Consider the following 25,404-nt stretch of genomic DNA (forward strand, 5'->3'; position numbering starts at 1 on the left):
TTATAAGAGACATTCTGAGAGATGTTCTGGTTACAAGAGAAAACTCTCGCCGGTGTCTGGGCTGCGTCACCTTGAGGTTACTGTCACCCTAGCCCATCCATCCATCCCGATTTCTTCCCGTATCCTGAGCATGGGACCTGGGGGAGCCAGACTTTGAGCTTGAAGGGGAGGGATGTTCTTTATAGGTGACAGTGTGACATGCCTCCCAGCCTCACCAGGGGCAGGTGGAAGGTGCAGTGCCAGGTGCAGCTCGTGGCCCTGACTGACTGGTGTTGGCCGCATCGAATACGGGTTCACAGCCTCGTCCAGGCTGGAAACAATTGGCCATAACTACCACACCTGCCTCCGAGCCACGGGACGGAGGGCCACCTATGATCCCCCTGGGGCCAATCTTGGAATTCGTATGAGATATTCAGTAACTTTTAGGGTACACTCTCACAGTCTTCAGAAAGTGGGATTGGAAACTTCTTACCTTCTTTTGAAAGTTGAAAGCGCACTTTCTAAAATCTCTAAGAAAAATGCCACGCGGGGAGACGTAGGGCAGGGCCACGGTGGGGAATGCGTGGCGGCCCCGCCTGACTTCCTGCTGCGTCACACTGTGTGTACCGGGACCTGGTCTGGGCACTTGTGCCAGTGAGGCTCGGTTTCCTGGGCTGTCAGGTGTGTGTGTGGCGGGGGGTGGGGGGGGTCCTCATTTGGCCTTCACAGGTGCTGCGGGGTTAATAGGAGTCGTGTGTGAAGGCAGCACCTTTGTGATCTAAAGGGACGGGCCACCCTGTGCCCCCTGTGTCTTTTACAGTCAGGTCATCACAGAGGCTTCCCTCACCCTTGTCACGGCCCTGAGTGGAGACAGGCCGTGGCCTCCCCCGGCAGACACTCACGTCTCTCTGTTCCCCTCTGCAGCCATCGCTATGCTGAAGGACAAGGAACCCGGGTCATTTATCGTCAGGGACAGCCACTCCTTCCGAGGTGCCTATGGCCTGGCCATGAAGGTGGCCACGCCCCCGCCCTCCGTCTTGCAGCTGAACAAGAAAGGTGGGTCCCGCCGGCTCTTCTTAGCGGCACCTCGCCTGTCAGTTACCTTTGTGCCTGTGAGATGACTCATAGGTTTTCTTCTTCTTATTTATTTTTTCTGGTGTATTTTGGTAAGTACTGTCTTGGCTCAAGAAGGAAGGTTAATTATTTGTAATTTTTTTTTATTGCTTTGATGGGTGATCAGATGTCAGAACAATGGAGCAAGTCCTGTGATAAGGCATCTTTGCTCCCATTTTCAGCCCTGTATGCCTCAGTTCCCTCCTGCTTCCTGTGGGTAGACATCTCTAATAAATTCCTGTGTGTCTTCTCACTCTCTGTCCAATGCACACACACATGCATTTTTCCTTTTCGCTTACATAGAATGTGGCATACTATATACACGGTTCTTGTTCCTACACCCAGTGGAGTATTTTGATGGATTGAAAGTGAGGCCAGTGCAAGCCTGGAGTCATGAGATTATCCTTCCTTAGGGGAAGGGACAAAACCTTCTTCCTCTCTGGTCCAACACTCTGCACAAGGGGCAAATACTAGCCGAATAACATGTAATACAGGCAAGGCTTCTTCTTACCTTTTTAATGTTTTTTGTCACGAACGTAACCATGTATAGAAGAGTTTGCGAGACCTGCATGCACAGGTAAGCGTTATTATGAAGCAGACATGCATGTACCCAAACATAGGCCACAACTTTGTGGGGAAGCCCCTACATGCCCTTTCCTGTGTGTTGTAATCCATCACCACCGTGACTTTTTGGTTTCCAAGGATCCTGGATTTGACTAGCTGAGTCCCTTCCAGCGGCCCCTTGTCCTTCTGACATACCCCCCATTAGTCCCTGAGCACGCCAGCTTTCTGAAGCAGCAGACGTGTTTTAGGCTTACTTTGTACTTTCCCTGCCCCAGCCATTTCTCTAAAGATCCTTGGTTCTTTTTATTGGGGAATGGTATCTAGAAACCAAGATCTAATCGCTAGGTTTGCTCTTTGCTATCAGAGTACCACTCCTTCTCTCTAGGACCTGAGCTAGGGAATGTATCCTTTTAAAAAATTCCTGAGCTCACGTTGATACCACCCGTTCAAATACAGTATCACCAGGTCCTTTCTCACCTCTCCTTCAGGGATGAGCTCGGTTCCCAACAAATCAATACATTTATTCCCTTTCCCTGTCCCCTAATATGCGGTTTCTGGTTTATTCTTTTTTTTTCTTTTTATCGCACCCTGCCCTCCTTGCCCTTTTTTTTTTTAACCAACTATGCCACAAACTCTAAGGAAAGGGAAAAGATTCTTCTCCCCTAAATGGAGATTGTGTACTGGAATGTCAGCAAGTTACATGGCTCTTCCTAGGGCACCTGGGCTCACCTGGGTGGGGCGAGGGTAGATCAGAATAAGCACAGATTCTGAACCTTTGGTGTTTAAACCAAATGACACTTACCTGCTTCACTCACGCCCTGTGCCCAGTACCAAATCCTGGGATGAAATCTCTGCTTAAAGCTTCCTGGAGAAAATTGCCTTGGAGTGAGCTACACCTTGAAGAACAAGATTTGGTTTCCAAGGGGTCCGGCTTCAGGCATGGCCAAGGGGTTTTCAGGAAACTTAGATGGTCAGTTTGGGCAAAGGTAGTGGTTGTGTGAATAGAAGGGGGGGGGGAGGTGAGGCTGAGAGGAGCAGGTGATTCAGAGGCCAGATCTGTGGCTATTGTCATGTCTGGAAGTGAAGGGGGAGAGGGCTCTGTGCAGATCAGGCAGAACAGGGGAGCCTCGGAAGTAGGGCCCCAGGGCATCCAGAATTCCTGCATGAGAAGCTCCACCAAACACCCCACTGGCTTTCGAGTGCTTTAAGTAGAGGCTTTTGTAGCTCAGGAGCTGACTCGGCCCTGGTTGTGGAGGATGTAAGGCGTTTGGCAGTATTTGGAAACATGCTGAACGATGGTTATATCAGAAAATACTCAGGACCGGAACCTCTGAGGGTCTGTGGAGACAGGGCTGGGCGACGGGGGAGCAGAAGTGAGTGCATGGCGGTTCCCAGGCTCCTCGGTTTCAGCTGAAGCTTTTAAAACTATTATTATTATTTTTTTTTACTGCATGCATTATCTTTTTGGAAATACAGATGGTGGTGTATAATTCTTACCTCCAGGCATGCATCCCGCCTCTAAGGCCCACTTTGTCTCAATCTTCAGGCAAAGGCAACAAAATAGAGGATATGAGAATAGCAGAGTTCAGGACATGCAACATTGCCAGGCGCATCCCCTGGGTGAAATTTTGTCTGGTTGCCTTGCCTTCATCCGGCCCCTGGATTTGGCATTTGGCTTTCACAGTCTAAGGATAGATCTGAGAGGACAGTTGACCAGGAAAAAAGCCCAGCAAGTCACCACCCACCCCTGGCACCCTGGAGACGGGACAGCGGCAGATGTGTGGGGTGCTGGTCTCCGAATCCCCATGCAGCTGGGTTCCCCACTGACTCACTTCTCACCACTGGCATCCAGACCACACTCTGTGTCTGCCTTCAGTTTGGAAGCCATGGATCATTTTCCTCCCACAACTGAATGGCAAAATGTTCTTGTCCCCATTTTTATTCAGTACTGCCTTTTATGGAATCTGATCATTTCCTTTCCTACCAGCTATACTGCCCCTGTGAAATGCTGACACCGATGTTGTTGGTATTTGTCACTGTTGTTTACAATAAGCATCGCTGGGGAGCCTGCCGTGGCCCAGGTGTGGAGCCCAAACCCACCTCTAGCAGGTCCTGCCATCAGAAATGTTAGAAGTTATGGCAGGCAGACATGTTCCCATGGGGACACGTTCCCATGGAGACACGTTCCCATGGAAACACGTTCCCATGGAAACATGTTCCCAGGGAGGGTGCTGAATGAGGCAGGACGGAAACACTGCGCCGAGTGGATGTGAATGTCTGCGGGGCTCATTAGCATAGTGCAGTGACTTCTTTTTCTTCTGTTTGTTGTTTGTACTTTTCCACCATCAGACAGTTTGCCGTTCTGTGGCTTTTCATGATGCACTTTCTCTTTGGGCTCGTGGGCTGGCATGAACACAGGTCTGTGTAGCAGCAATATGATTAGAGGGCTTGCTGTCAGGAGGGGTTTGTGTACCTGACTCCTGGCTAAACCTTACCCAGAAGACTGGCACCCTTCCAGCTCTTTCCAGTGATTCATTCTTGGGCATCATGCTGTGTCTGGGTCTTTCTAAGTCTCCTCTTAGGAGGCAAAGGAGCTGGAGGTCCATGTTCCCAGTTCTTAGCTGCTCATTTCCGTCGCTGGGAATTCTGCAGTGTTTGAGGCTGTCTCCTAAGGACTCCTCCACCTGTAAGCACAGTCAGTGGAGGGGGTTCTAGCTGCCCATCGGCAGTGCTCAGCCAGCCTTCCTGCAGCCCAGCTACCATTCCTAGAGTGGTTCTTGGCAGCCAACCTACTGTGGGGGCCAGACTCTCCTTCCTTCTCTCTCATCCTCCCCTGCTCTCATGTTTTAAAACTCTCTTTCTTTTAAACCTCTACCACAGCTGGAGATTTGGCCAATGAACTCGTTCGGCATTTTTTGATCGAGTGCACCCCAAAAGGGGTGCGGTTGAAAGGGTGCTCCAATGAACCGTACTTTGGTAAGTGGCTGAGAGCCTGACTTGGTGTTCTGAACCCACGAGCATGCATTGCCTCTGCTCACTGCCATCGTTCCGCTGGGGCTTCACGCAGAGCATTTACTTTTCATCCCCATTCAGAGATTCCTCAATTATCATCTCTAAATAAACTGGATATTAAATTTTCTTAAAAGCTTTCTCAAAACTAAGCAAATAAAATGCACGGTGCTGGGACTAGAAATGCAGATTCCACACGGTACGGTCCAGGCAGGCGGGCAGAGAAGGGTGGACGAGGTTGGGGCCTGAGTGTGACCCCACCCTCCGGGCACAAGAGAAACACAGGCGCCCTGTAAGACGAGAGCCTTCCCGCCCCTGCGGGCATGAGCTCACAGGCAGAGCTTGAGCGAACCAAAGCATCACCTCACAGAGATGATTCGGTGGTACCGGTGGGAGCTGCGTCAGATTCAGCAGACTGTGTGACTTGTTCGTTATGAATTGGTAATGAAGTGTCTTTGCTGAGGATCATCTGTAGTTCCCTTTATCTGCCCCTTTGCCGTCTGCTGAACTTATGGCTTCGTTGAAGTTTTGCACAAATTCCCACAATGATGGAGCACGTTGGGTGCTAAAACTATAAGGGGTCACCCTTTGCAGCAGCCTCCTTTCAGGAGATAAATTGGCTGACCAGCACAGTATTTAGGGCAGTGCTAACGCCTGTTTGCTCTTCATCTCTTCACAGGGAGCCTGACGGCTTTGGTGTGTCAGCATTCCATCACGCCCTTGGCTTTGCCCTGCAAACTGCTCATTCCGGATAGAGGTACGCTGCCGGGGTCTGAGGGCTGCTCTGGCTCTGTGTGGGGTCACCCGCAGGGTGTTGGGATCCGAAGAGATTCCTTGAGAAAAATCAGACCAGAACTTCCTTTCCATCACGTACTCTGTGGGTAAACCCTGAATAGCTCACCCAGGTCAGGTAAGAAGAGGTGGCCCGCTGCCCCTGCAGCCTCCGGTCATGTCTTTATGTCATGGCTTTGTGAAAAGTTTCCTTGGAGCCAAGATTCTGTAGCTCAAAGTTATAAAATGCCTGGACTCAGAGACCTTCCAGGCCATTTACATTTAAATTTTATCATTCTACGAAATCAGCAAAATGTTGATATTGTTGACGTTAGGCGCTGGATGAGCTATTGTCTTTACCTTTGTGTTTGTTTCAAAATATTCACGGTGAAAAGACTTTTAAAAATAGCACCCACAGCAGGTGATCAGGCATATCCCCACTTTCCTAGACAATCTCAAGTTCACATAATTGTATTATATTCCAGAAACATCATTAATTTAAAATACAGGCAAACATGACTTACCTTTTTTTTTTTAAAGGGAATTCCTTTATTTTTATTATTTATTTATTTATTTATTTTTGGCTGTGTTGGGTCTTTGTTTCTGTGCAAGGGCTTTCTCTGGTTGCGGCGAGCGGGGGCCACTCTTCATCGCGGTGCGCGGGCCTCTCACTATTGCGGCCTCTCTTGTTGCAGAGCACAGGCTCCAGACGCACAGGCTCAGTAGTTGTGGCGCACGGGCTCTAGAGCACAGGCTCAGTAGTTGTGGCGCACGGGCCTAGTTGCTCCGCAGCATGTGGGATCTTCCCAGACCGGGACTCGAACCCGTGTCCCCTGCATCGGCAGGCGGACTCTCAACCACTGCGCCACCAGGGAAGCCCTGACTTACCTCTTAAAATGTAATTGTTCACATAAATTAATTCGGAGGTGAGAAAGCTATTTTGCTGGGCTGTGCCATCCCAGCTTTTGCTTGGAACGTGGTGATGGTTCTCTGCGCTGGGCTCTTGTCTGCAGGAGGAAGGCCCAGCTCTGCAGAGCCTGTGCGTCACCGTCCGGGCCTCGGTCTTGAGCATCCACAATGTCATGGTCATTCTTTGCCTGGGAGGTGGACTCACTTCTGTGTTTTCTCGCTCCTTCCTGCAGACCCGTTGGAGGAAAGAGCCGAAAGTTCTCCACAAACGGCAGCCAACTCTGCGGCCGAGCTGCTGAAGCAGGGGGCAGGTCAGTCCCCGCTGCGTTTTCTGCTCCTCCAGGTTCCTGGGCAGAGACGGGCTCAGTGACCCAGCTTCCTTTCTTACCTCGGTCTGGGTTCCTCTCCTTGCTGTGTCAGAGGAGGTTTCCTTCTGTAGAAACTGCCACAGGGCTGGTCTGGGTGGGGCTTCGAGTGTCCTGGCAGCAGGGCCAGGACTCTGCAGGCCAAAGATGACCAAATTCAGTGGAGTAAATGTCACAGCCTGTGTTTCAGTTGGGAGAATGTGGGCGACCTGCCCCTCCAGCTGGAAATGTTAAAGAGATCAGTGAGTCCGCAGTTTGACCCAGGGTGACACAGACCCCCAGACAGCGAGCTCCCCGGGGCACGTTTCTTATTACTAGACTTTATTTTTTAGTGCAGTTTTAGGCTCACAGCAAAACTGAGAGGAAGGTGCAGAGAGTTCCCATATAGCCCTTGCCCCTACACATGTGCAGTCTCCCTCATTACATCCCCCATCAGTGGGACATTTGCTACAGTTGATGAACCTACATGGACACATCATAGTCACCCGGAGTCCATAGTTTACATTACTGTTCACTCTTGGTGTATATTCCATGGGTCTGGACAAACGTTTGATGACATGTATCCACCGTGATAGCATCACACAGAATAGTTTCAGTGTCCATGGGTCTGGACAAACGTTTGATGACATGTATCCACTGTTACAGCCTCACACAGAATAGTTTCAGTGTCCATGGGTCTGGACAAACGTTTGATGACGTGTATCCACCATTATAGTATCACACAGAATAGTTTCAAGGTCCTAAAACTCCTCCGTGCTCCGACTCTTCATCCCTCCTCCCTAACTCCTGGCAACCACTGATCCTTTTATTGTCTCCGTGGTTTTGCTTTTCCCGAATGTCATGTGATTGGAATCATATAGTATCCATAGCCTTTTCAGATTGGATCCTTTCACTTAGTAGTATGCCTTGAAGATTCCTCCATGTCTTTTTATGGTCTGAGAGCTGTTTCCTTTTAGTGCTGAATTATATTCCATTGTCTGGATGTACCACAGTTTGCTTATCCGTTCACCCACTGAAGGACATCTCGAGTGTTTATACCTTTCCGTAATTATGAATAAAACCGCTGTAAACATCCACATGCAGGTTTCAGGGTGGACGTAATTGTCAGTGCCTCTGGGTAAATACCAAGGAGCACAGTTGCTGGATCGCATGGTAAGAGTATGTTTATTCTGTAAGAAACCATCAGACTGTCTTCCAAAGTGGCCGTACCGTTTTGCATTCCCACCAGCGATGCCTGAGACTTCCTGCTTCCCCACATCCTACCAGCGGTTGGTGCTGTCAGTGTTCCGGATTTCGGCCATTCCGAATAGGTGTTTAGTGGTATCTTGTTGTTTTAATTTGCATTTTCCTGATGACCTATGACGTGGAGCATCTTTTCATGTGCTTGTTTGCCATATGCATCTCTTCTTTGGCAAGGTGTCTGTTAAGGTTGTTTGGCCATTTTTCAATAGGGTTGTTTGTTTTCTTGTTAAATTTTAAGAGATCTTTGTATATGTTGGATAACAGTTCTTTGTGAGATTTGTCTTTTGCAAATACTTTCTCCCAGGATGTGGCTTGTCTTCTCATTCTCTTGACAGTGTCTCTCAGAGCAAAAGATTTTTTATTTTAATGAAATCCAGTTTATCAATACTTCCATTCATGGATCATGTCTTCTGTATTGTATCTAAAAAGTTATCACCAAACCCAAGGTCATCTAAATTTTTTCCTAAGTTTTATAGTTTTGCATTTCACATTTATAGCCATTCTAGTTTGAGTTAATTTTTGTGATGGGTTTAAGGTCTGTGTCTAGTTTTTTTCACACGTGAAGTCCAGTTGTTCCAGCACCATTTGTGGAAAAGACTATTTCTGCAATGCTGTATCTCCTTTGTCCCTTTGTCAAAGATCCATTGACTGTTTATACGGGTCTATTTCTGGGCTTTCTATTCTGTTCCATTCATCTATTTGTCTATTATTTCACCAATACCACACTGTCTTGATTACTGTCACTTTATAGTAAGTCTTGAAGCCAAGTAGTATCAGTCCTCTGACTTGGTTCTTCTCCTTCAATATTGTGTTGGCTGCCCTGGGTCTTTTGCTCTCCATATAAACTTTAGAGTTAGTTTGTTGATATCCACAAAGTAAGTTGCTGGAATTTGGATTGAGATTTCATTGAATCTACAGATCAAGTTGGGAAGAACTGACATCAGAATTATATACTGAGTCTTCCTATTCATAAATGTGGAATATTGAGTTTATTTACTTCTTTGATTTTATTAGTGGGAGTTTTGTAGTTTTCCTCATATAGATCTTATACATATTGTATTAGATTCATACCTAAGTATTTCATTTTGGGGGTGCTAATATAAATGGGATTGTGTTTTTAACTACAAATTCCACTTGTTCTCTGCTGTTATATAGGGAAGTGATTGACTTGTGTATTCACTTTGTATCCTGCAACCTTGCTGTAATAGCTTATTAGTTTCAGGCCAGGTCATTTTTGCAGCATGAGATGCAGTCCTAGTGACCCCAGCTTGAGAGGGTTGTGGACGAGCCAGAGACCACAGGGCCCTTGTGGGTGTGTGGCTGTGAGGGAGGGACACAGCTGGAGAGAATTATGGGGCCCACTGGCTCCAAACCTTGAGTTCCCCCACTGGAGGTCTTTCATTCAAGGTAGACATTTACTCTCAGAAATGTTGCAGAGGGATTCTCTGAGTCTGCAGGAGGACTGACTAGAAATACTTCTATCTGTGCCTCACGTCTGTAGAGTACTTTATAGCTGTGACTCTGTAATGAACGAATACGCAGATACAGGTATTTTCTTGTTGCTTCCTCTGTACAATTTGCATTATTCGTCTGTGCAGTTTTTCTCTATAAAACTATACATCACTGACTCTGTTACCCAGCTAAAGTAAAATCCCTCTGTTTTCAAAAGGAATTTTTTTTAGTGTTGAACTCTTCATAGACTATCCTTAAAGGATAAGTTATCCGTGGCCAGAACAAAGGTGACAGGACTTTGTCCAAGATAGCAAGCGTGCTAGAACTTGAAGCCTCAAAAGGAAGCGTCTGCCTGTATCCAGTCTGAGTTCCAGTCCAGGCCCTGCCGCTTGGGGCTCAGCCTCTGGCAGGTCACTTAGCCGTGCAGACCTCAACATAATCATAATAATCGCTCCCCGACGCAGGGGCTGCAGGACCAGTTGAACAGGATGTTGAAAATGCCTTGGGAACTGTAACGTGGTCACGTAAGCTGTAGTTGTGCTCCTGCCGCTCTGCTTTCGTGTGAAAACACTTTTATTGTCCCAAGAGGAGTGGCCTTTGCTGTGCAGTGGCCTCATCCTTTTCCTATGTAGACACGATTGAAAGGGCTGGTCCCACAGTAGCGTTGTGAGGCCTTGTCCCCACGCCAAATACCATGAGCTCACAGCCCGCAGGTTGTTTCAGGGCCCTGGAGCCCACTAGGGCTCATTGCTACCTTACGTTAAAGCAGCAGCTTTGTCCCCATGTCTCTGGGTCCCAGCAAAGTTGCGGGGAACATGCTGGCCTTTGCTGCAGGCCTTGCTGGTGAACTGCTCACCCATGCACTTGACCTTGGAGGTGGGCTGTGAAATCAGGTCTGCTCCAACGGACATGTTTGTTTCAACTGCACCTTTTAAAAAATGTATTTAAAATTTTTTAAACATGTCATTAATGATTTTTAAATTGCAACTCATGTATCAACCTCATTCAGGAAAAGTGCTCCAGAATGATGGCAGCAAACCCTTCCAGAGTACGTGCCCTGTGAGGCTGGCAGAGCCTGGGCCTCCGTCGGGGCACCACCTGGTGTCTCAGGGTTACAGCCCTGCTCACCCACCCCAGGCAGTTAGCACTGGGGCACATACGCCTCTGGGTTCTGCACTTTGGTTCACTAGCATCTCATTACAAGCAGCATTTCATGTTTCTCCTTAAGCTTCCTTGTTACCTAACATTTTCCCAATACATGCTGAATTAGTAAATGAATCAATGAATTAGTTGATCCTAATGGAACTATAATAGCCTTTATTTTTAGACATTAAAGCTTTTTCTTCGGCTGTGGCTTATAATTTTTAGTTACACTCTATCATCTTTTCAGATAATCTATGGCACGTATCAGTAACTCTGAATGCTTTGCTTTTTTAAAGGGTGCGCCTCCCAGGGACAGGACTTCACGCAGAACCTGGAGGTCTTATTTAATCGTCCGATTGGGCCTTTATGTCTGGGCGTTAAATTATGACTGCCCTGAGCTTAGGTCCTTTTAAAATCTCTTGTTTCTAGAACACATCAAAAGGTTTAGATGTCCATCCAGCTGCCTCCACGGCTGACAAGGCAAGGAGTTGAGTCGGGACACAGATGCGTCGCTGGAAGAGTGAGGGTGCTGCAGAGAGTGCTGGGTCCTAGCTGTTGGTTCGAAAAGTGCAGAGTGACCGTGCTGGGAAGATGATCAGGCTGTCCGGTCTCTGACCACCTTAAGGAAACCGAGTGGTTCTTTCTCCCCTTAAACTAAGTTTCATTTGTTGTCTGAATTCACTTAGAATCCCAGACCCCTGGCCCTGCAAGGGCTCCTCGAGATTCCCTGGCCCGTGTCCCCTGCGTGGAGGTGAGGCGCTGACACTCAGGGGTGTCTGCAGCGTTCGGTTCTCTTCAGTTTAATCCGTTTGAATCTGATGCCGAGGCCGTCGTGAGTTGCTGCAGTGTCTAAAAGAATTGCTGTTTATGTTTTTGGTGTCAGCTCTTAATTGGTTCTGTTGAAGCAGTGGAATGCAGCTGAAGGCCCTGGCACCAGACCCCACACGATATCCCATAAACGTTAGGGCTGTGTCTTTAACGTACCGTACTGTAAAGGATGTTTTCTTTATAAAAGTAATAGGAATTTTTCCAGTTTAAAAAAAAAAAAAAGGAAGACACAGAAAAGGGAGAAATGAATTCCCCACAGACCTGTCGCCCAGGTACAACCACTGACTGTTTTCCTTTTCCCCCTTAGCGTAAGGGGTTTACCCATGTTTTTGGCAAACACAGCCTAGGTCTCACTTTCAGTGGCTGAGGAACCGTCCACCGGCTGATTCCACCCCTTACGGTTGCCCAGTTAGCGTGCTTCTAACTTCTCAGTACCACAGACAGCGCTTGGGAGGCTACCTTTCTGCATTACTTCCTTTTTCTGAGTTCTGGACTGTGGACTTCAGACCCTGAATTTCTGGCAGCGGTAGGACCGGGTGAGAACCTGTGACCTTAACACTTCTGCTTCCCGCCGCGGGTTTGACGGGCGCTTTCCCGTTCAGCATCGCACCACAGCTATGCACCCTCAGGTGGAATTGGACGTATTGGGCCAGGCCCCGGGGGACAAGCACAGCAGGCCCACCTGTCCTCCGCTGGGGAGGGAAGGGGCTGGCGTGTGATCAGCAGAGCTGCCCCAGACGTGCTTGGGAGAAGGGAGGGCTCCCCTCTCTGCTCCGAGGAGGGACAGTGCCGCTCTGCGTCGGGGGGAGATGCCCCCCATGCCGGCTGTTCCTTCTCCAAAGGATATTTGTGCTGCTACAAGGAAGCAGGAGTCTGGGTCGTGGCAGACGTGCGCCCGCTCCAGGTTCAGCTCGTGCCAATTTTCTGGGATTTCATTGTGACTAGATCAGAATTTTCTTTTTTCTCTTTTGTACCTGCATGAGTATCATTATAGTAATACCAATGAAATCATAGGCAGAATATTCACCCTCCTAAACTCAAACCGTCTTAAATTTTCCAGGCACACCTCCAACTGTTCGTAGGCACACACGCCTTTTATTGTATAGGTCTCATCATGGCACAGAGAGTTTTACTCTGCTTTTCCCAGAAACCGCTAACATTTTCCCATGTTGCTATACAGGGTTCGTGATTACCATTTGCTGGTTAGTTGGTATTCCATTGAGGGGCTAATTTAACCATTCCCCTCCTTTTGGACATAGTTTGTTTCCAACTAACTTCCCACCAAATGAGTGTGGGGCTCAAATATCTTCACCTCTAGGTTAGCTGTCTCAGCTGGTTATGGAATATTTCCTGTCTCAAGTCTCTCGGAGCGGGACCTCCAGGTTACCGAGTGCAGGCAGGTCTTCAGATCCTCCTGATAAATAATGCCGAATCATGTTCCAGAAAGGCTGTCCTGGTTGACGTGAGCATTTCATACGAGCGCCTGATTTCGTCAAAGCTTTGGGCAACTGCAATATTAAAGACTTTTGCCAACTCACTCTCTTTCCCAAGATGACACAAGTAGACCCCTCAAGTTCAGACAGGAGCTGAAGTGCAGGTCAGCCTCCGGCCCTGCAGTTCCCTGGAGTGTCTCATTGCCCGGCGTCCTCAGATGGGGCAGCACCGCCGGCTGGGACAAGAGGACGCGGAGAGGGCAGCAGTGGCCACAGCAACTCAGCCGTTCAGGGAGGGCTCTCTGATTTCTCCCTGCCTCTCAAGATGTGCAGGAGGGACAGTGGCTTAAAAGATGCCACTCTGTCAGGACAATCACATGGGGCTGCTGACGGGCATCATTATGGCTGAGGAATGTCTCGAAGTAAAATTCACAGCTCAAAAAAAAAAAAGAAAAAAAAAATCACAGCTCATCCTCAGGAATGTTACGTGAAATTTCTTCTGAGCCCGTGTTCTCTACCTGGCGCCTGGTACCTGGTGGTACCAGGTCCCTCAGCACCGCAGGAGCCAGCACGAAGGTTGGGTATCACAGCAAGCCCCCTGGGGAGTTGCCAGGCTTCTGGCATATTTCTCTACACTTCCGTTTCCTCATCTGTAAATTGGGGATGATAACAGAATCTTCCTCATAGGACCCTGATGCAGATGTGATGAGATAGTCTGTCTCAGATGTTCAGTCGAGGCCTGACACAGAGTAAGTGTCCTAATGAATGAGCCATGTTAGGTGGAGCTCGGAGAAATGAAAACTGTTGTGTTTGGGAACTTCTTTGAAGATTTTGCTTAATGGCACAATGTCATTTTAATAATTATGGGAGTGAAATACGAAGCTCTTTTTCAGAGAGTAAAAGTGACTTGTTCAGTAAGCTTTATAGAGGGAAGTTGGTGTCTGGGATGCAACTCTCAGTTAACATGCATTTGGGGAAGTCTGGCGTTTCCAGCATGTTTCGATCTTTCTCCTGGGCGCGTTGGGAGCCGTGAAGTGACACTCCAGGACATACCGTCGCCCGGCTTTGGGGCTGCTAAGCTTGGGCGGTTCTCTGGTATCTCCCACCTTCCCTCAAGACCCAGCCTTTCCACTCAGGCCTCTTCCGGCAAATCAAACGATAGTAGCTGCTCCCGGCTCAGGTCAGCGGGGCTCCAGCCTGCCCGCTTCTGATGCCCCCATCCAGGGTAAAGGGAGGGGCCTCGTTTTTCTGATGAATTTGTTACATGAACCCCAGGCCTTGCTTTCTTTCTTCATCATCGTGTCCTCACTGAAGTGGAAGTTTCCAAATCCTCAAACTTTCTCAGCTTCTTAAAAAGTAGCTGTGGATTGTCGCCTTGGCCGTGGAGAGAACAGAGGGCTAGCAGCTCATAAGCGGCCCTGCATCTTGACACCAGGGACATTGTACGTTATTTCCGTTCTTCTTAACCCACCTTCGTGGGCCTGTGGCAGCACACCTGCCAACAGGTGTGACTGCTGCTGAGTCTCAGAATTCGGGGTGGAGATGGAGCCTGTCCGAGGCTGGGCCTCCGGGAGACTCTCCCAAGAAAAATGGGGCAGGCGAGGGCACAGCGCTCACCTTATTGCTCCAGTCAAGGGGAAGCTTTTTCTTTTCTGTTTAGTGAAAATCTAAAGACCTTTAGAGATGGAGTTAAGACAGCCCACTCACTTGCAGAGGCTGCATCCGGCAGAGCGGGGAACAAGAGAGGCTCTGTTCCTGGGGGGGGGACACGTCCTTGGTGGGTGGCCAGGCAAAGCCACAGCTCCTGCAGGACTGAACTTGAGGGAGAGTCTGAATGTCCCACAGTCACACAGATGTCACACGCCTCGAAGTCCCACGTTAGCTTCTGCTTGAGCTGCAGGGATCCAGGCTCAAAGGGCCATCAGTCTGTTTAGAAAGTCTCGTTCGCACTCAGCTGTTTGCTTCCCCCAAGGGCAGATGGCGGTGGACAAACCCCAGCCCCCTTGGCAGCACGTGGACAGGACAAGCCGTCCCGGCTCTTTGCACGCAGACTGTGTTCTGAGTCTCTGCAAGTCATTCGTTCACAGCAGCTCTTTCTGGGTGCCTGCTGCTTTCAGAACTCCGTGCGGGGTGGATATTTGGGGTTCCAGGCTGCAGGCTCCCCTCTGGGGACGTTTCCTTAACTGCAGGTGTGGTGGGGTTCTTATCCCACCCAGACCCACACTGAGACGGAGGAAGGTGCCTCCAGCCCACCCTTGGGACACCAGGTGTAAATAATGCCGCAGGGGTGGAGACACATCCTGGGCCAGTGGGAGGAGCTTCCTTGGCTCCAGTGCATGGTGGTGGGGTGGGGTGTGTTGGGGGTGGGTGGGACGGGGTGTTATTCTCTGCATTGGCCTCGGGGCGTGTGCATCTCTGGCTCACTCCACACCTTTGGAATTAGGGGTAGAGGGCGTTTGCCTCAGACATACCTGGCCACACATATGTGCACGCTGTTCATAAACCCCGGGGCCCTCGTGTCTGGCAGACGCGTTAACGCCGCTTCCCCCTGCGTCTTCCAGCTTGCAACGTGTGGTATCTGAACTCCGTGGAGATGGAGTCCCTCACGGGCCACCAAGCCATCCAGAAGGCCCTGAGCATCACCCTGGTCCAAGAGCCGCCTCCTTTGTCCACGGTCGTGCATTTCAAGGTGTCAGCCCAGGGCATCACCCTGACGGACAACCAGAGGAAGTGAGTGTGCCTGGCGGCCGGGCTGCGGGGCGGGCGGGGCTTCTGACCCCACCTGGGGTGAGACCTTCCACCAGCTCTGCCCAGGCCCCTGGACATGCGGTGGTCACCCCGGCAAAGCTCAGCGGTCCTGGAACGAATCAATGATCCAGTCACTCTGTGCTTGGTCCTGTATGTCCCCAGAGACACATATAAACTATTGACATTAGGCCCAAATGCTGTTTTTTTTAGAAGTCAGTAAAATTTTTAAAAAGATACATGGATCTTTGAGTATCTCTTACACACGCACACACACACACACGTGTGTGTGTGTGTGCAATTTGCAAATGCAAAAATCTTTTGTCATTTCTGTAAAAACACTCAGAGACTATGATAGAATCCACTCATCTTTGCTTCTGTATCGTTGGTCATCCCATTTCAGGTGAGAGTGTGACCTCGATAGATATTATTTCAGTATCTAGATAATGTTAATTATTATGTAATAATAATATAGTATATAAGAATAATTAATGTTAATTATTAACTATCATGTAGATATTGTCTATTGTTATATCTTAGTTAACAACATTTGAACATCTAGACAGTAGATGCTGTTTCAGTTTCCAGGTGAGCACAGAGCAGGGTCAGGTGTGTGGACGGAACAACGGCAAGCGTGTCCTCCCACGAGCAGAGCCTTTGACCTCAGGATCCAAGGCATTTCAGAGGCAGTTATTGTTTATTTGTTATGGAAACAGCCTGCTGTGATTAATGAGGAAGCCAGGTCAGCGACCCTCAAAGCAGAGTGATGGCCGGAGCTTCAAGGGGCAGGCGGCCAGTCCCCGCACCAGCCGGTGGGGCAGCGCTCACCCCGGCGCCCTGGAGCTCTTCCTGCCACGGCCCCTGCTCCACAGCTAGTCCTGGACTTGGGAGGGTCCCTGACCCAGAGCTCCCACCCACTGCTCTCAGGATGAAGTGGGCGTGGAGTGTCAGGTGCAGCGTGGGTCCTGCCACTCGGATTGGGGTCCTCGCTCCCCGCGCTTTACCCGACGGCCCACCGTGGCACGTTCCTCATGCCGTGCACTCGGTTTCCTCGCTTCTCAAGCTGCACTGAGGTAACCATCTTGGGATGTCAGTGACTCGAATGAGATATCCACGGGCAGGTGCCGGTACGGCTCGGCTAAAGCGTGGACACGGGGTCGGGCAGGAAAGCACGGCTCCTTCCTTCACAGCCTCTCTATTTTCTCCTGCTACCTGTGTGCTTTTTCTGTATCTCTAGTTTCCCCGTGTCCTTATAAAACCATGGGGGTGGGCCGCGTCCGTGGCACCCAGGATCTTCCCTGTCGCAGGAGACGGAACGCGCATTCAGCCTGGCTGACGCTGGACAAAAGAGGCTGTGTCCTCCGTGTTCCCGCTGAAAGATGCCCGGCTCTGCCTGTGCCTTTCCCGTACGCTGGCCTCTTTCTTTCCTTCTCCTGATGAGCTCTCTCCTTGCCCAGATCAAAGCCACTAGCCTCTGGGGATACCACCTCCCCCAAGAGGAGAGAGCGCTTGCCCAGCTGGAGTGGGGCACACAGGGCAGGCCATGCTCAGAGGAGCAGGGAGGGCTGACAGTGAAACAAAGGACGAGTGACAGGAGCCGGGACCGAGGACAGAGGAGTCCTCTGGTGGGTCCCCCAGCGGCTGTGCTGGCCCGGCGGTAGTAGCTCCTCCCAGTGGGTTTCACGTGCACAGCCCTTGACAGTCTACAACATGCCGTCAGATGCCTCCTTGGGGCTGACTTGGCTCCTGTCCTGGGAGAGTGGTGGTCTGTACCAGACGCCCTCTTCACAGGCAGCTGCGAGGGCTGTACACAGTTGGTGTTTTCCTGGGATGAGGGCAGGAAGGTAGGGCCTCACTCAGCTTGGTCCTGCCCTCCACTCGGCTGGCAGTTCTCCATTTCACTCGGCAAGGTGCTTCCCTTCACCCCGAGACGCACTCCTTTCCTAGTGCCCACTTTTCCCGGAACCACTCTGCCCAGCCTCGTAGGTCTGCTGATTTCTAACAAACGTACACTCTGCTCTTCTCTCCAGACCACCAGTAAAAGCATAAAATAGGCTTCTTCCCCCCCCCCACCCCGAGAACCTCCTCCTGGGGGTCTGCCCAGGGCAGCATTGTCACTGCAAAACCCCAGTAATGGGCTCTCCCTCTCCTGTGTCCCGGCAGGCTCTTCTTTCGGAGGCACTACCCCGTGAGCGGCGTGATCTTCTGTGCGTTGGATCCACAAGACAGGAAGTAAGACGTCTGTATCTGTACTAAGCAATGCATGTGCTTCCTTTGCTTTTTAAGTTAATGAAGAAATTAACGTGACTCTTCTCTTATTCTGTAATTTGCAAGGTGGATCACAGACGGCCCTTGCTCAAGGTATGTTGCCAGCCGGTCTTCATTCTTTCTTAGTAGACGCTTGCCTCCAAAGCTGAATTCTGCCCCAGATTTCCAAAGAGGAAAATGACTAAATAATGCCAATGGGTTTGGGTTTGGCCTTTTAAAAAAATTTTTATTGGAGTATAGATTTACAATGTTGTGTTAGTGCGTTTGGCATTAAACAGAAATGAAAGTGTTCTCTTTATGCAGAAGGGGCCTGCGAAGGGTTAACTTTTCTGCTTGCTCTTCTCTGAATGAGCAGTACTTACCTGTGACCCATAAAATATGGTATAAATAGCGTGAAGAGATTGCACAGCGTTTCTGGCCACTGAGGAGGGGTAGAGTCTGCAGCAGCGCTGAGGCCGGGGTGTTGGAAGGGGGCGCTGCGTGAGTGCAGCGGGCATCACTGTTTCCCAGCGCAGAGGGAGCACGGCTCTGCCCTGGCCCAGGCTCTGCGGTGGCCACGCAGCCTCGGAACCCTCCAGAGCTGTCTGCTTTCCCACAGGTGGGCGTCACCTAAATTTGATTACCACAAATGTCTAACTGCAGGGGTCCAATCCCAGGATTCCAATTTCACGTTGGCCGTTTGTCTTGGCATATGATAAAGTGGTAGGAGCCCCCCCGGGGGGGGGCGGTGCCCCCAGGCCGCTCTGGCTCACAGGGCCCACGGCGATCCCAGCCATGTGGAGTGTGTGGCCCCAGGAGGGGTCACATGAGTGCCGTCAGCCAGTCCCTCCCGTGGTGTGGAAGCCACTCAGCTCATACAGAAAAATTCTTCATTGTTCTGAGAAGGAGAAGAAAGACCTCAGATAAGGGAAAACTACAATTATCCAAGTCCAGGGATTTGGATTTGGATAATGGTAGTTATTGTGTTAAGTTTGCGGCTCCTGAAAGCTTATTCAGATGAAGTCTTCAATTTTCTAAGAAAAATATTAGATTGTTCTGTGCTTTTTTTTTTTTTGCGGTACGCGGGCCTCTCACTGTTGCGGCCTCTCCCGTTGCGGAGCACAGGCTCCGGACGCGCAGGCTCAGCGGCCACGGCTCACGGGCCCAGCCGCTCCGCGGCATGTGGGATCTTCCCAGACCGGGGCACGAACCCGCGTCCCCTGCATCGGCAGGTGGACTCTCAACCACTGCGCCACCAGGGAAGCCCTGTTCTGTGCTTTTAAACAGTTTCCTCACCTGCACGTAGTTTGTAACTCAGGGGTATGAGGCCGGAGAAGGGAGCCCCTGGCGTGTTTTTAACCTCCCATCCTCTGGCCCCAGTGGGTGGGATCGTGGGCATCCAGGGAGAGCCCCCAGCACCCCAGGAACCTGGAGTTTTGTGTGCCCGTCTGCTCTGATGGTGTGAGCAGGGAGTAGGCGGCTCCTGAGGTAGAGCCAGGGTCCTCCCTATCAGAGACTCGGGAGTGGTGCTCAGGAGCTGGCAGAACAGGAGGGTTCGGGCCAGGTTGGAGCAGCAGCTTTGGTTCAGGTCCCAGACCTGTGACTGGCACTCCTCGGTCCTGCCCGTCAGGTTCCTCCCTTGTGAGGTCTGGGCACAGCATCCTCCCCGCAGGGTCTGCGAGGCAGAGAGGACGCAGACCTGCATCTGGAGGGGTCCGGCAGGGGACTCGGCCCCTGAGATTTTGGAGAAGCAGAGGTTAGAGGTGGCGGCGGTGCGACAGGAAGCGGAAGTTTGTATCCTGTGGGGTGGACAGGACTCGGCTGGCATGCTGACCTGGCTTTCCTTTTGCAGAGTCTTTGGATTTGTGGCCCGGAAGCAGGGCAGCGCCACAGACAATGTGTGCCACCTGTTTGCAGAGCATGACCCCGAGCAGCCAGCCAGTGCCATCGTCAACTTCGTGTCCAAGGTCATGATCGGCTCCCCTAAGAAGATTTAAGCCCCCACAGCCTGGAGACTCCAGAAGGGCCTGTGTGACCCTGACGTTCCAGGCCCAGGAGGGAAAGGGGTTCCTCCAACCTTACAAACAAACAACCCTGCCACCAGCTGGCCTTAGCTGAGAGCCACTGCTCATGGACGCATTTCTGTAGCCCAGTGCTTTCCAGGTGGAGGAAGTTGGGCATTGGGTGTGCCCGCCCAGTCCCCATGAAGGAAAGGACCATGCAAGGAGACGTGGGGACCCATGTTCCTCGAACTCTGGTATTTGTGGGAGGGAGGGGAGCCCGCCCGCTCCTCAGTGGCCCTGAGTGACCGGCTGTGCCTTGCCGCTGCCATGTCAGAGGGCTCCTGTCCAGCGGGCACCTCAGAGCCTCTGTCCTCCCACGACAGAGGTGCTGATTAACCTGAGAAGGGGATGCGCGTTGGATGAAGGTTTATGCAGGTCAGGCTCTCCCGGGGCACTGGGGCATCATGGACAAGGGGACGACGTGATGGGCGGTTAGGACGAGGGAGGTCGTGTGGTCACTGTGAGGCCGGAGCCTGAGCGTGGGGACGGCTCCCTGCCTCTGCGCACGTGCCTCGGCTGAATGGCACCCTGGGCCGTGAGAGGGGAAAGTGAGAAGATAGGAGTAAAACCCCATTTCCATGTAATTTATGTTTTACGTAATGCCAAGTTATTTATGAGAACGGTTTGCCATTGCTGTGCTGTACTGGTGTCCAAATGCTGCCGCCTGCCGCGCTGGGGCTCTGGGAGGAGCATCTGTCCCCGTGTCGGATGCACCAAGACGGGTGGTGCGGACTCTGTTGACCGCTCCGTGGGCCGTCGTTGCCTGCGGGCGGCTGCCGAAAGCTGGCTTTGTCTCAAGCAGCCTTCCCGAACGCTTGACCATCCGTGTGTCTTTTCCAGGCTGTGGGTACATCCTCGCTGCGGGGGAAAGGTCCTGAGGGGTGGGACACGCTTACTTGGAGACTCAGCCGTCCTCCACGTCACGGTTCTCGGCCATCCGGGGACCTGGGAGAGATCATCCCGAGAACCACTGACCTGAGGGAACACTTGTCTGTCTCCACCCCGCCTGTTGGCTCCCGTTGGGATCCCTGTGTTCTGGCACCTGAGCAGGGTGAAGATGAGGACGAATCTCAGTCCTTCCACGCTGTTTTCAGCTCTTCTGCATCATCTTAGCCACCTAATCGGCTGTGCTTTTTACGCTGATGTGCATATTGCAGAGCCGTGGTCTGTCCACCTGAATCCGGCAGTGGTCAGAGGTTTGGGAGAAGAAGCCAATGGTCCTGCAAGATCCCATAGCAAGAGGCCCCAGTCTCCTTCCCCGTCACCCAAGAAACTTGCACCATGGCTCTCCATCCCCCGTGAACTGCCCGTCTCCTCCACTTCGCAAATCAAGCACCAGCCCTTCAAACACCAGGAATCACTGTGGCGGTCACCACGCTGGCGTTTGGAAATGTGCGTTGTGGATTCTGTTTTCAAGTGGGGCAGAGACAGACTCGGCGACAGCATAGGTGGGATTGGCCGAATCGCAGTGGGCATTGTACGCGTGTATGAGTGTGAGTGTGTGCGTGAAAGCAGGTGGGTGAGTCCACTGTTTAGCTCCTATTGATGCACCAACACAAGTGCCTCATTTCTGTGCCAAATGTTTGCCTTGGTCCTCGCGGACCCTCTACCCTGACGCAGGGCGGCCTGGCTAAGGAGAACGTGCCGGCATCTTCCAGAGGCCTGATGCCTTGGTACCCGGGGTTGGGGGTGTCTAGCATTTCCGTTTTTCATTCACAGCTAGAACTCAGCCAAGGGGAGCGGAGGTTTGTGCTGTCCCCCAGGGGGGCCTCCTCCTGAGATGCTTGTCCCCAGATTTGACCCAGGGACCGCAGGCTAGGTCCCTTATCCTTCTGACGAAGGAAGAGAGGGCTCATGTTGAAATCAGAGCAAGAGAGGGGTGCAGGACTGAGAAACGTCAACCGCCCCAATCACAGAGGCCGTCCTCGTCCAGAGCATACAAGCCATGACATTTGCTTTTGAAACTGACTGGCAGCTGAGACTTTTACTGTCAGTAGTCAAAGGCATCAGCAGGTGTCCTCCCAGCAAATGGCTCTCCCTCTGAGGTGGAATGAAAGGAAGCCAATTCCCTGTCTTCTGAGGAGCTGGTACGACAGTGTGTTACATATGCATGAAATGGAACGAGTCCATGAACTTCGTGCTCAGACCTCAGGCAGCCCCACCGCCAACACTGACTCTGGGGCAGGCGGGGTAAGGAACATCCCCAGGCATCTGGCTTCTGGGGTGCCCGTGGGCACAGGGGTACTGTCCTGGGGCATGCACGAGGACTGCACCCCACAGGTGTCATAGCCAGGGCCTGTTTACCTGCTCATTAACCTATGCTGTATTCCTCCAGTGTTAACCTATAACTGTGTTAAGTCACACCGCATTTAAGGGTCTCCGTGTGTATCCTCGGCATCAAAGACCTCATCATGTCTCCTTATCTGCCTTACCTAGTAGTGGATATCTTTACTTTCCTTATATTGTAAAGAATATATCCCGTATGTAAATGAATGTTCTATAAATCCTTTGTATAGTCATCTTCTTTGCTCTTTAAATACCATCTCTATTCAGAGTATAATAAAAGTATAAACTTGGTAAGCCTCAGGGAGGCAGGCATTTGCTTATCGTATTGAACGGGAAGACCCCAGAAGGCATGTGCGGGTGTGGACATGTGTGTGCGGGTCTGCGTGTGCCTGTGTATTTGGGAGTTTGAAGGGGATTGTTTATGGATCAGTGGATTATAGTTCGATTTCTGCCCAGAGACTTCTGAAAATTGTATTCAGAGATTCTAAGAAGTTAATAATAATGTGTGGTATTGATCATAGGAGCTGCTGCATTTTTGATGTTGATATAAAGCCCCTGTTCCAGTAGCTGTAGGAGAAAGCTTCCAGTGTAGATCAGCCTCTGATGGGACTTCCCAGGTGTCTACCGAGTTGGGTGCTGAACCTGAATATAAGATGTATGGTGGGTTCACCTGTTTTTCCAACAGATACTGGTGACAGTCCCAGCACCGCCCTGCCGCTCTCCTGGGCTAGCAGGGTTCGTCCCCCAACCAGGTGAAGCCCCACTGTGCTGGCTTTCTGCCCTCTCAGGTCTGGGCCCCCTCCCGAGGTTGACCTCCCTCCCTTGTTTGGTGATGGACGCAGGACTCTGCTGTGCTCGTTTCCTCTGCGTCCTAAGGCCTGGAGCACCTATCATAGCACGATGCCAGGTGGCCACTGGACAAGCCTTGGCCCAAGTCTGCATCCTAGCCAGGCCCCAGAGCTTCACACACACTGGGTCACACCTGGCCTTGCCTTCCTCTCCTACTGCAGGCTCTGGCACAGATGTGGCTCAGGGCTGAGGCTTGACCATCCACGTGGCTTAACCCCCATGGCTGCTTCTGTTCCAGCTCAGGAAAGAAACAGAACCTGGGCCCATTTTGGTCATGGACAGATAGGAGCTGGCTCCCTCACCCAAACTCCGTTTCCTCGTGGCAGGGTGAGCCTGTGCGGGCTTCTCTTTCTGCTCTACTGAGGTGCCCAGGAGACTCTGCTGTGAAGGGGGAGCTGCAGTGGCCCCGGGGTTGATGCCAATAGTGGAAGGCAGAGCGGGCGGAGATGGGTTGAGTCTTGTCCAACAGAAGGTTCCCACTGGGCCCTGGACCCTTGATCAATGTCACAGCAGAGAGTGAAGTGGGAGGAGCTCTGGTTCTACTGCTCTTACAGGTGCACTTTCAAGGACACAGTCTGGATTTGTCACCACGGCTCCAGGCTGCACAGAGGACTGTCTGAGACCCCGCACTCCCAGCCTTGCTGGACGGGCCCCTGCCATGTGGGGAACGTCACACTCCCTATTCATCACTTAGCCACCTATCAGTGACCACACCCCCTGCCCCGCCCACTCGGGGTCCTGGACGTATCAGTGACGGCCCGTTTGCCCCACCTGCTTGGGTCCTGGACCTATACCTGAACACCCTTCCACCCTGCCCACTCAGGTCCTGGACCTATCAGTGACGGCCCCTCCACCCCACCCACTCAGGCCCTGAATCCATCAGTGACAGGCCCCTCTCCTGCCCACTGGGGGACATCAGTTATGACCCTTTGTCATCGTGGTGTTTTGTCTCCTAGAGGTTTGTGTGTGGTTTCATAGGTCGTCGGATAAATAGCCCCCATGGCCCAGGGGTCACATTTCACAAAGCAAGGGCAATGGAGCCTGGGTCAAGGCTGAATTGGAGTTTCCAGGCGCACCTGGGTTACTGGGAAGGGACATTTTACGACGTGGGAATGGGCTGTATCTGGACACAACTGAGCCGCAGGGTTGTTGAATTGGTAACAAGAAAAAAGGTCCAAGAACAAATGGCCTTAAAGTTCCTTAGGAATCAGACCACAGCCCAAGCCTGGGCTGGAGCAACAGTAGGGGTGGGATGGGCTCCCCCAAAGCCTGTCACCTGTGGTGGTTCAGTAAAAGGGATTCTGCCACAGCTGACCTGGCTCCCAAAGCCTCTTGTCCCCATGGACCTGAGACTGCCTTCCCCAGCCCAGAGACACTGGAGTGGTGGGGACACTGGCAAGGGTCCTGCCCCATCCAGGAAGCACCCTGTGTCTCCCACAGGCAGGGGGTCCCCCACAGCAAATGCCAGGCCAGGGAAGGCTCTCTGAGCCGCAGGCCTGCCACCCCTCCCTCACTGAGACCCCCTCCTCCCCTCAGGCAGTCCCAGGGGCCCAGTGAGAGCCTCAGAGCAGCGGGTGAGCCAGGCTGACCAAAAGCCTGAACGGTTGATGGGAACGCAGCCCATAGCGGCTGGGACCTGGTGCATGCCCGCTGACACATGAGACTTAATCTGGACCCAGGGTCTCCTAACATAACAGCCCAAGTATCCAGAATACGACAGAAAATTACCTATTGCACCAGGAACCAAGAAATTTACAGCTGAATGAGAAACAACAATTGACTGAGGCCAGCATCCAGATGAATCTGGTGTTGGGATTAGCTGGTGAGGATTAAAGCAACCGCTGCAACAGTGCTTCAACAAGCAAGTCACAAATGCACGGAGAAACAGAAACAGACACAGCAGAGAACTGGAAGTGATGAAAAAAGCCAAACAGATTACAGAACCAACGTGTATAAAACAAGTTAAAAGCCCACTGGAGGCTCAGTAGCAGAGTGGAGATGAAGGAGGATAGAATCCGAGAACTTGAGGACTGAGCAACGAAGTCTCCAAGCTGAATGGCAGAGACTTTAAAAGTATGAGGGGACCTGTGGGACAATCGTCCTTTGTATCACTGAGTCCTAGAAGGTGAAGGGAAGGAGAGTGGTAGTATTTGAAGAAATGACCCAAACTCTCCAAATTCAGCAAAAGACATGAACCTGTAGATTCAAGAAGCCGAGTGAGCCCCAAACAGGAGAAACAGCAACAACAAAAATCCACGCAAAACTTAATCATCGTGAACCTTATGACAGCTAAAGACAAAGAAAAAGTCTTGAAAGTAGCCAGAAAGGAGTGGTGGGTTATGTATACTGAAGGACGACAGTGGATTTCTCATATTAAACCATGACGGCCAGAAGGAAGTGACACAG

General features: G+C 51.3%; 1 protein-coding gene across 8 annotated transcripts in view; it reads left to right on the top strand.

Moving 5' to 3' along the window:
- The window catches only part of TNS3 (tensin 3), a 226,698-nt gene extending 204,045 nt beyond the window's left edge, over positions 1-22,653 (top strand). For all 8 annotated transcript variants that reach the window (XM_029232983.1, XM_029232982.1, XM_029232981.1 and 5 more), the window contains 8 exons: positions 904-1,035; positions 4,537-4,632; positions 5,345-5,422; positions 6,579-6,656; positions 15,370-15,538; positions 17,717-17,785; positions 17,888-17,914; positions 19,653-22,653. In XM_029232983.1, coding sequence (XP_029088816.1) covers positions 904-1,035; positions 4,537-4,632; positions 5,345-5,422; positions 6,579-6,656; positions 15,370-15,538; positions 17,717-17,785; positions 17,888-17,914; positions 19,653-19,797 — 794 coding nt within the window. In that variant the 3' untranslated portion in view covers positions 19,798-22,653. The remainder of the gene's footprint in view (positions 1-903; positions 1,036-4,536; positions 4,633-5,344; positions 5,423-6,578; positions 6,657-15,369; positions 15,539-17,716; positions 17,786-17,887; positions 17,915-19,652) is intronic.
- Positions 22,654-25,404: the final 2,751 nt, after the last annotated feature.

The sequence above is a fragment of the Monodon monoceros genome, unplaced genomic scaffold (genome assembly GCF_005190385.1).
Source record: "Monodon monoceros isolate NGI ecotype Baffin Bay Population unplaced genomic scaffold, NGI_Narwhal_1 Super_Scaffold_2, whole genome shotgun sequence".
Taxonomy (NCBI): domain Eukaryota; kingdom Metazoa; phylum Chordata; class Mammalia; order Artiodactyla; family Monodontidae; genus Monodon; species Monodon monoceros.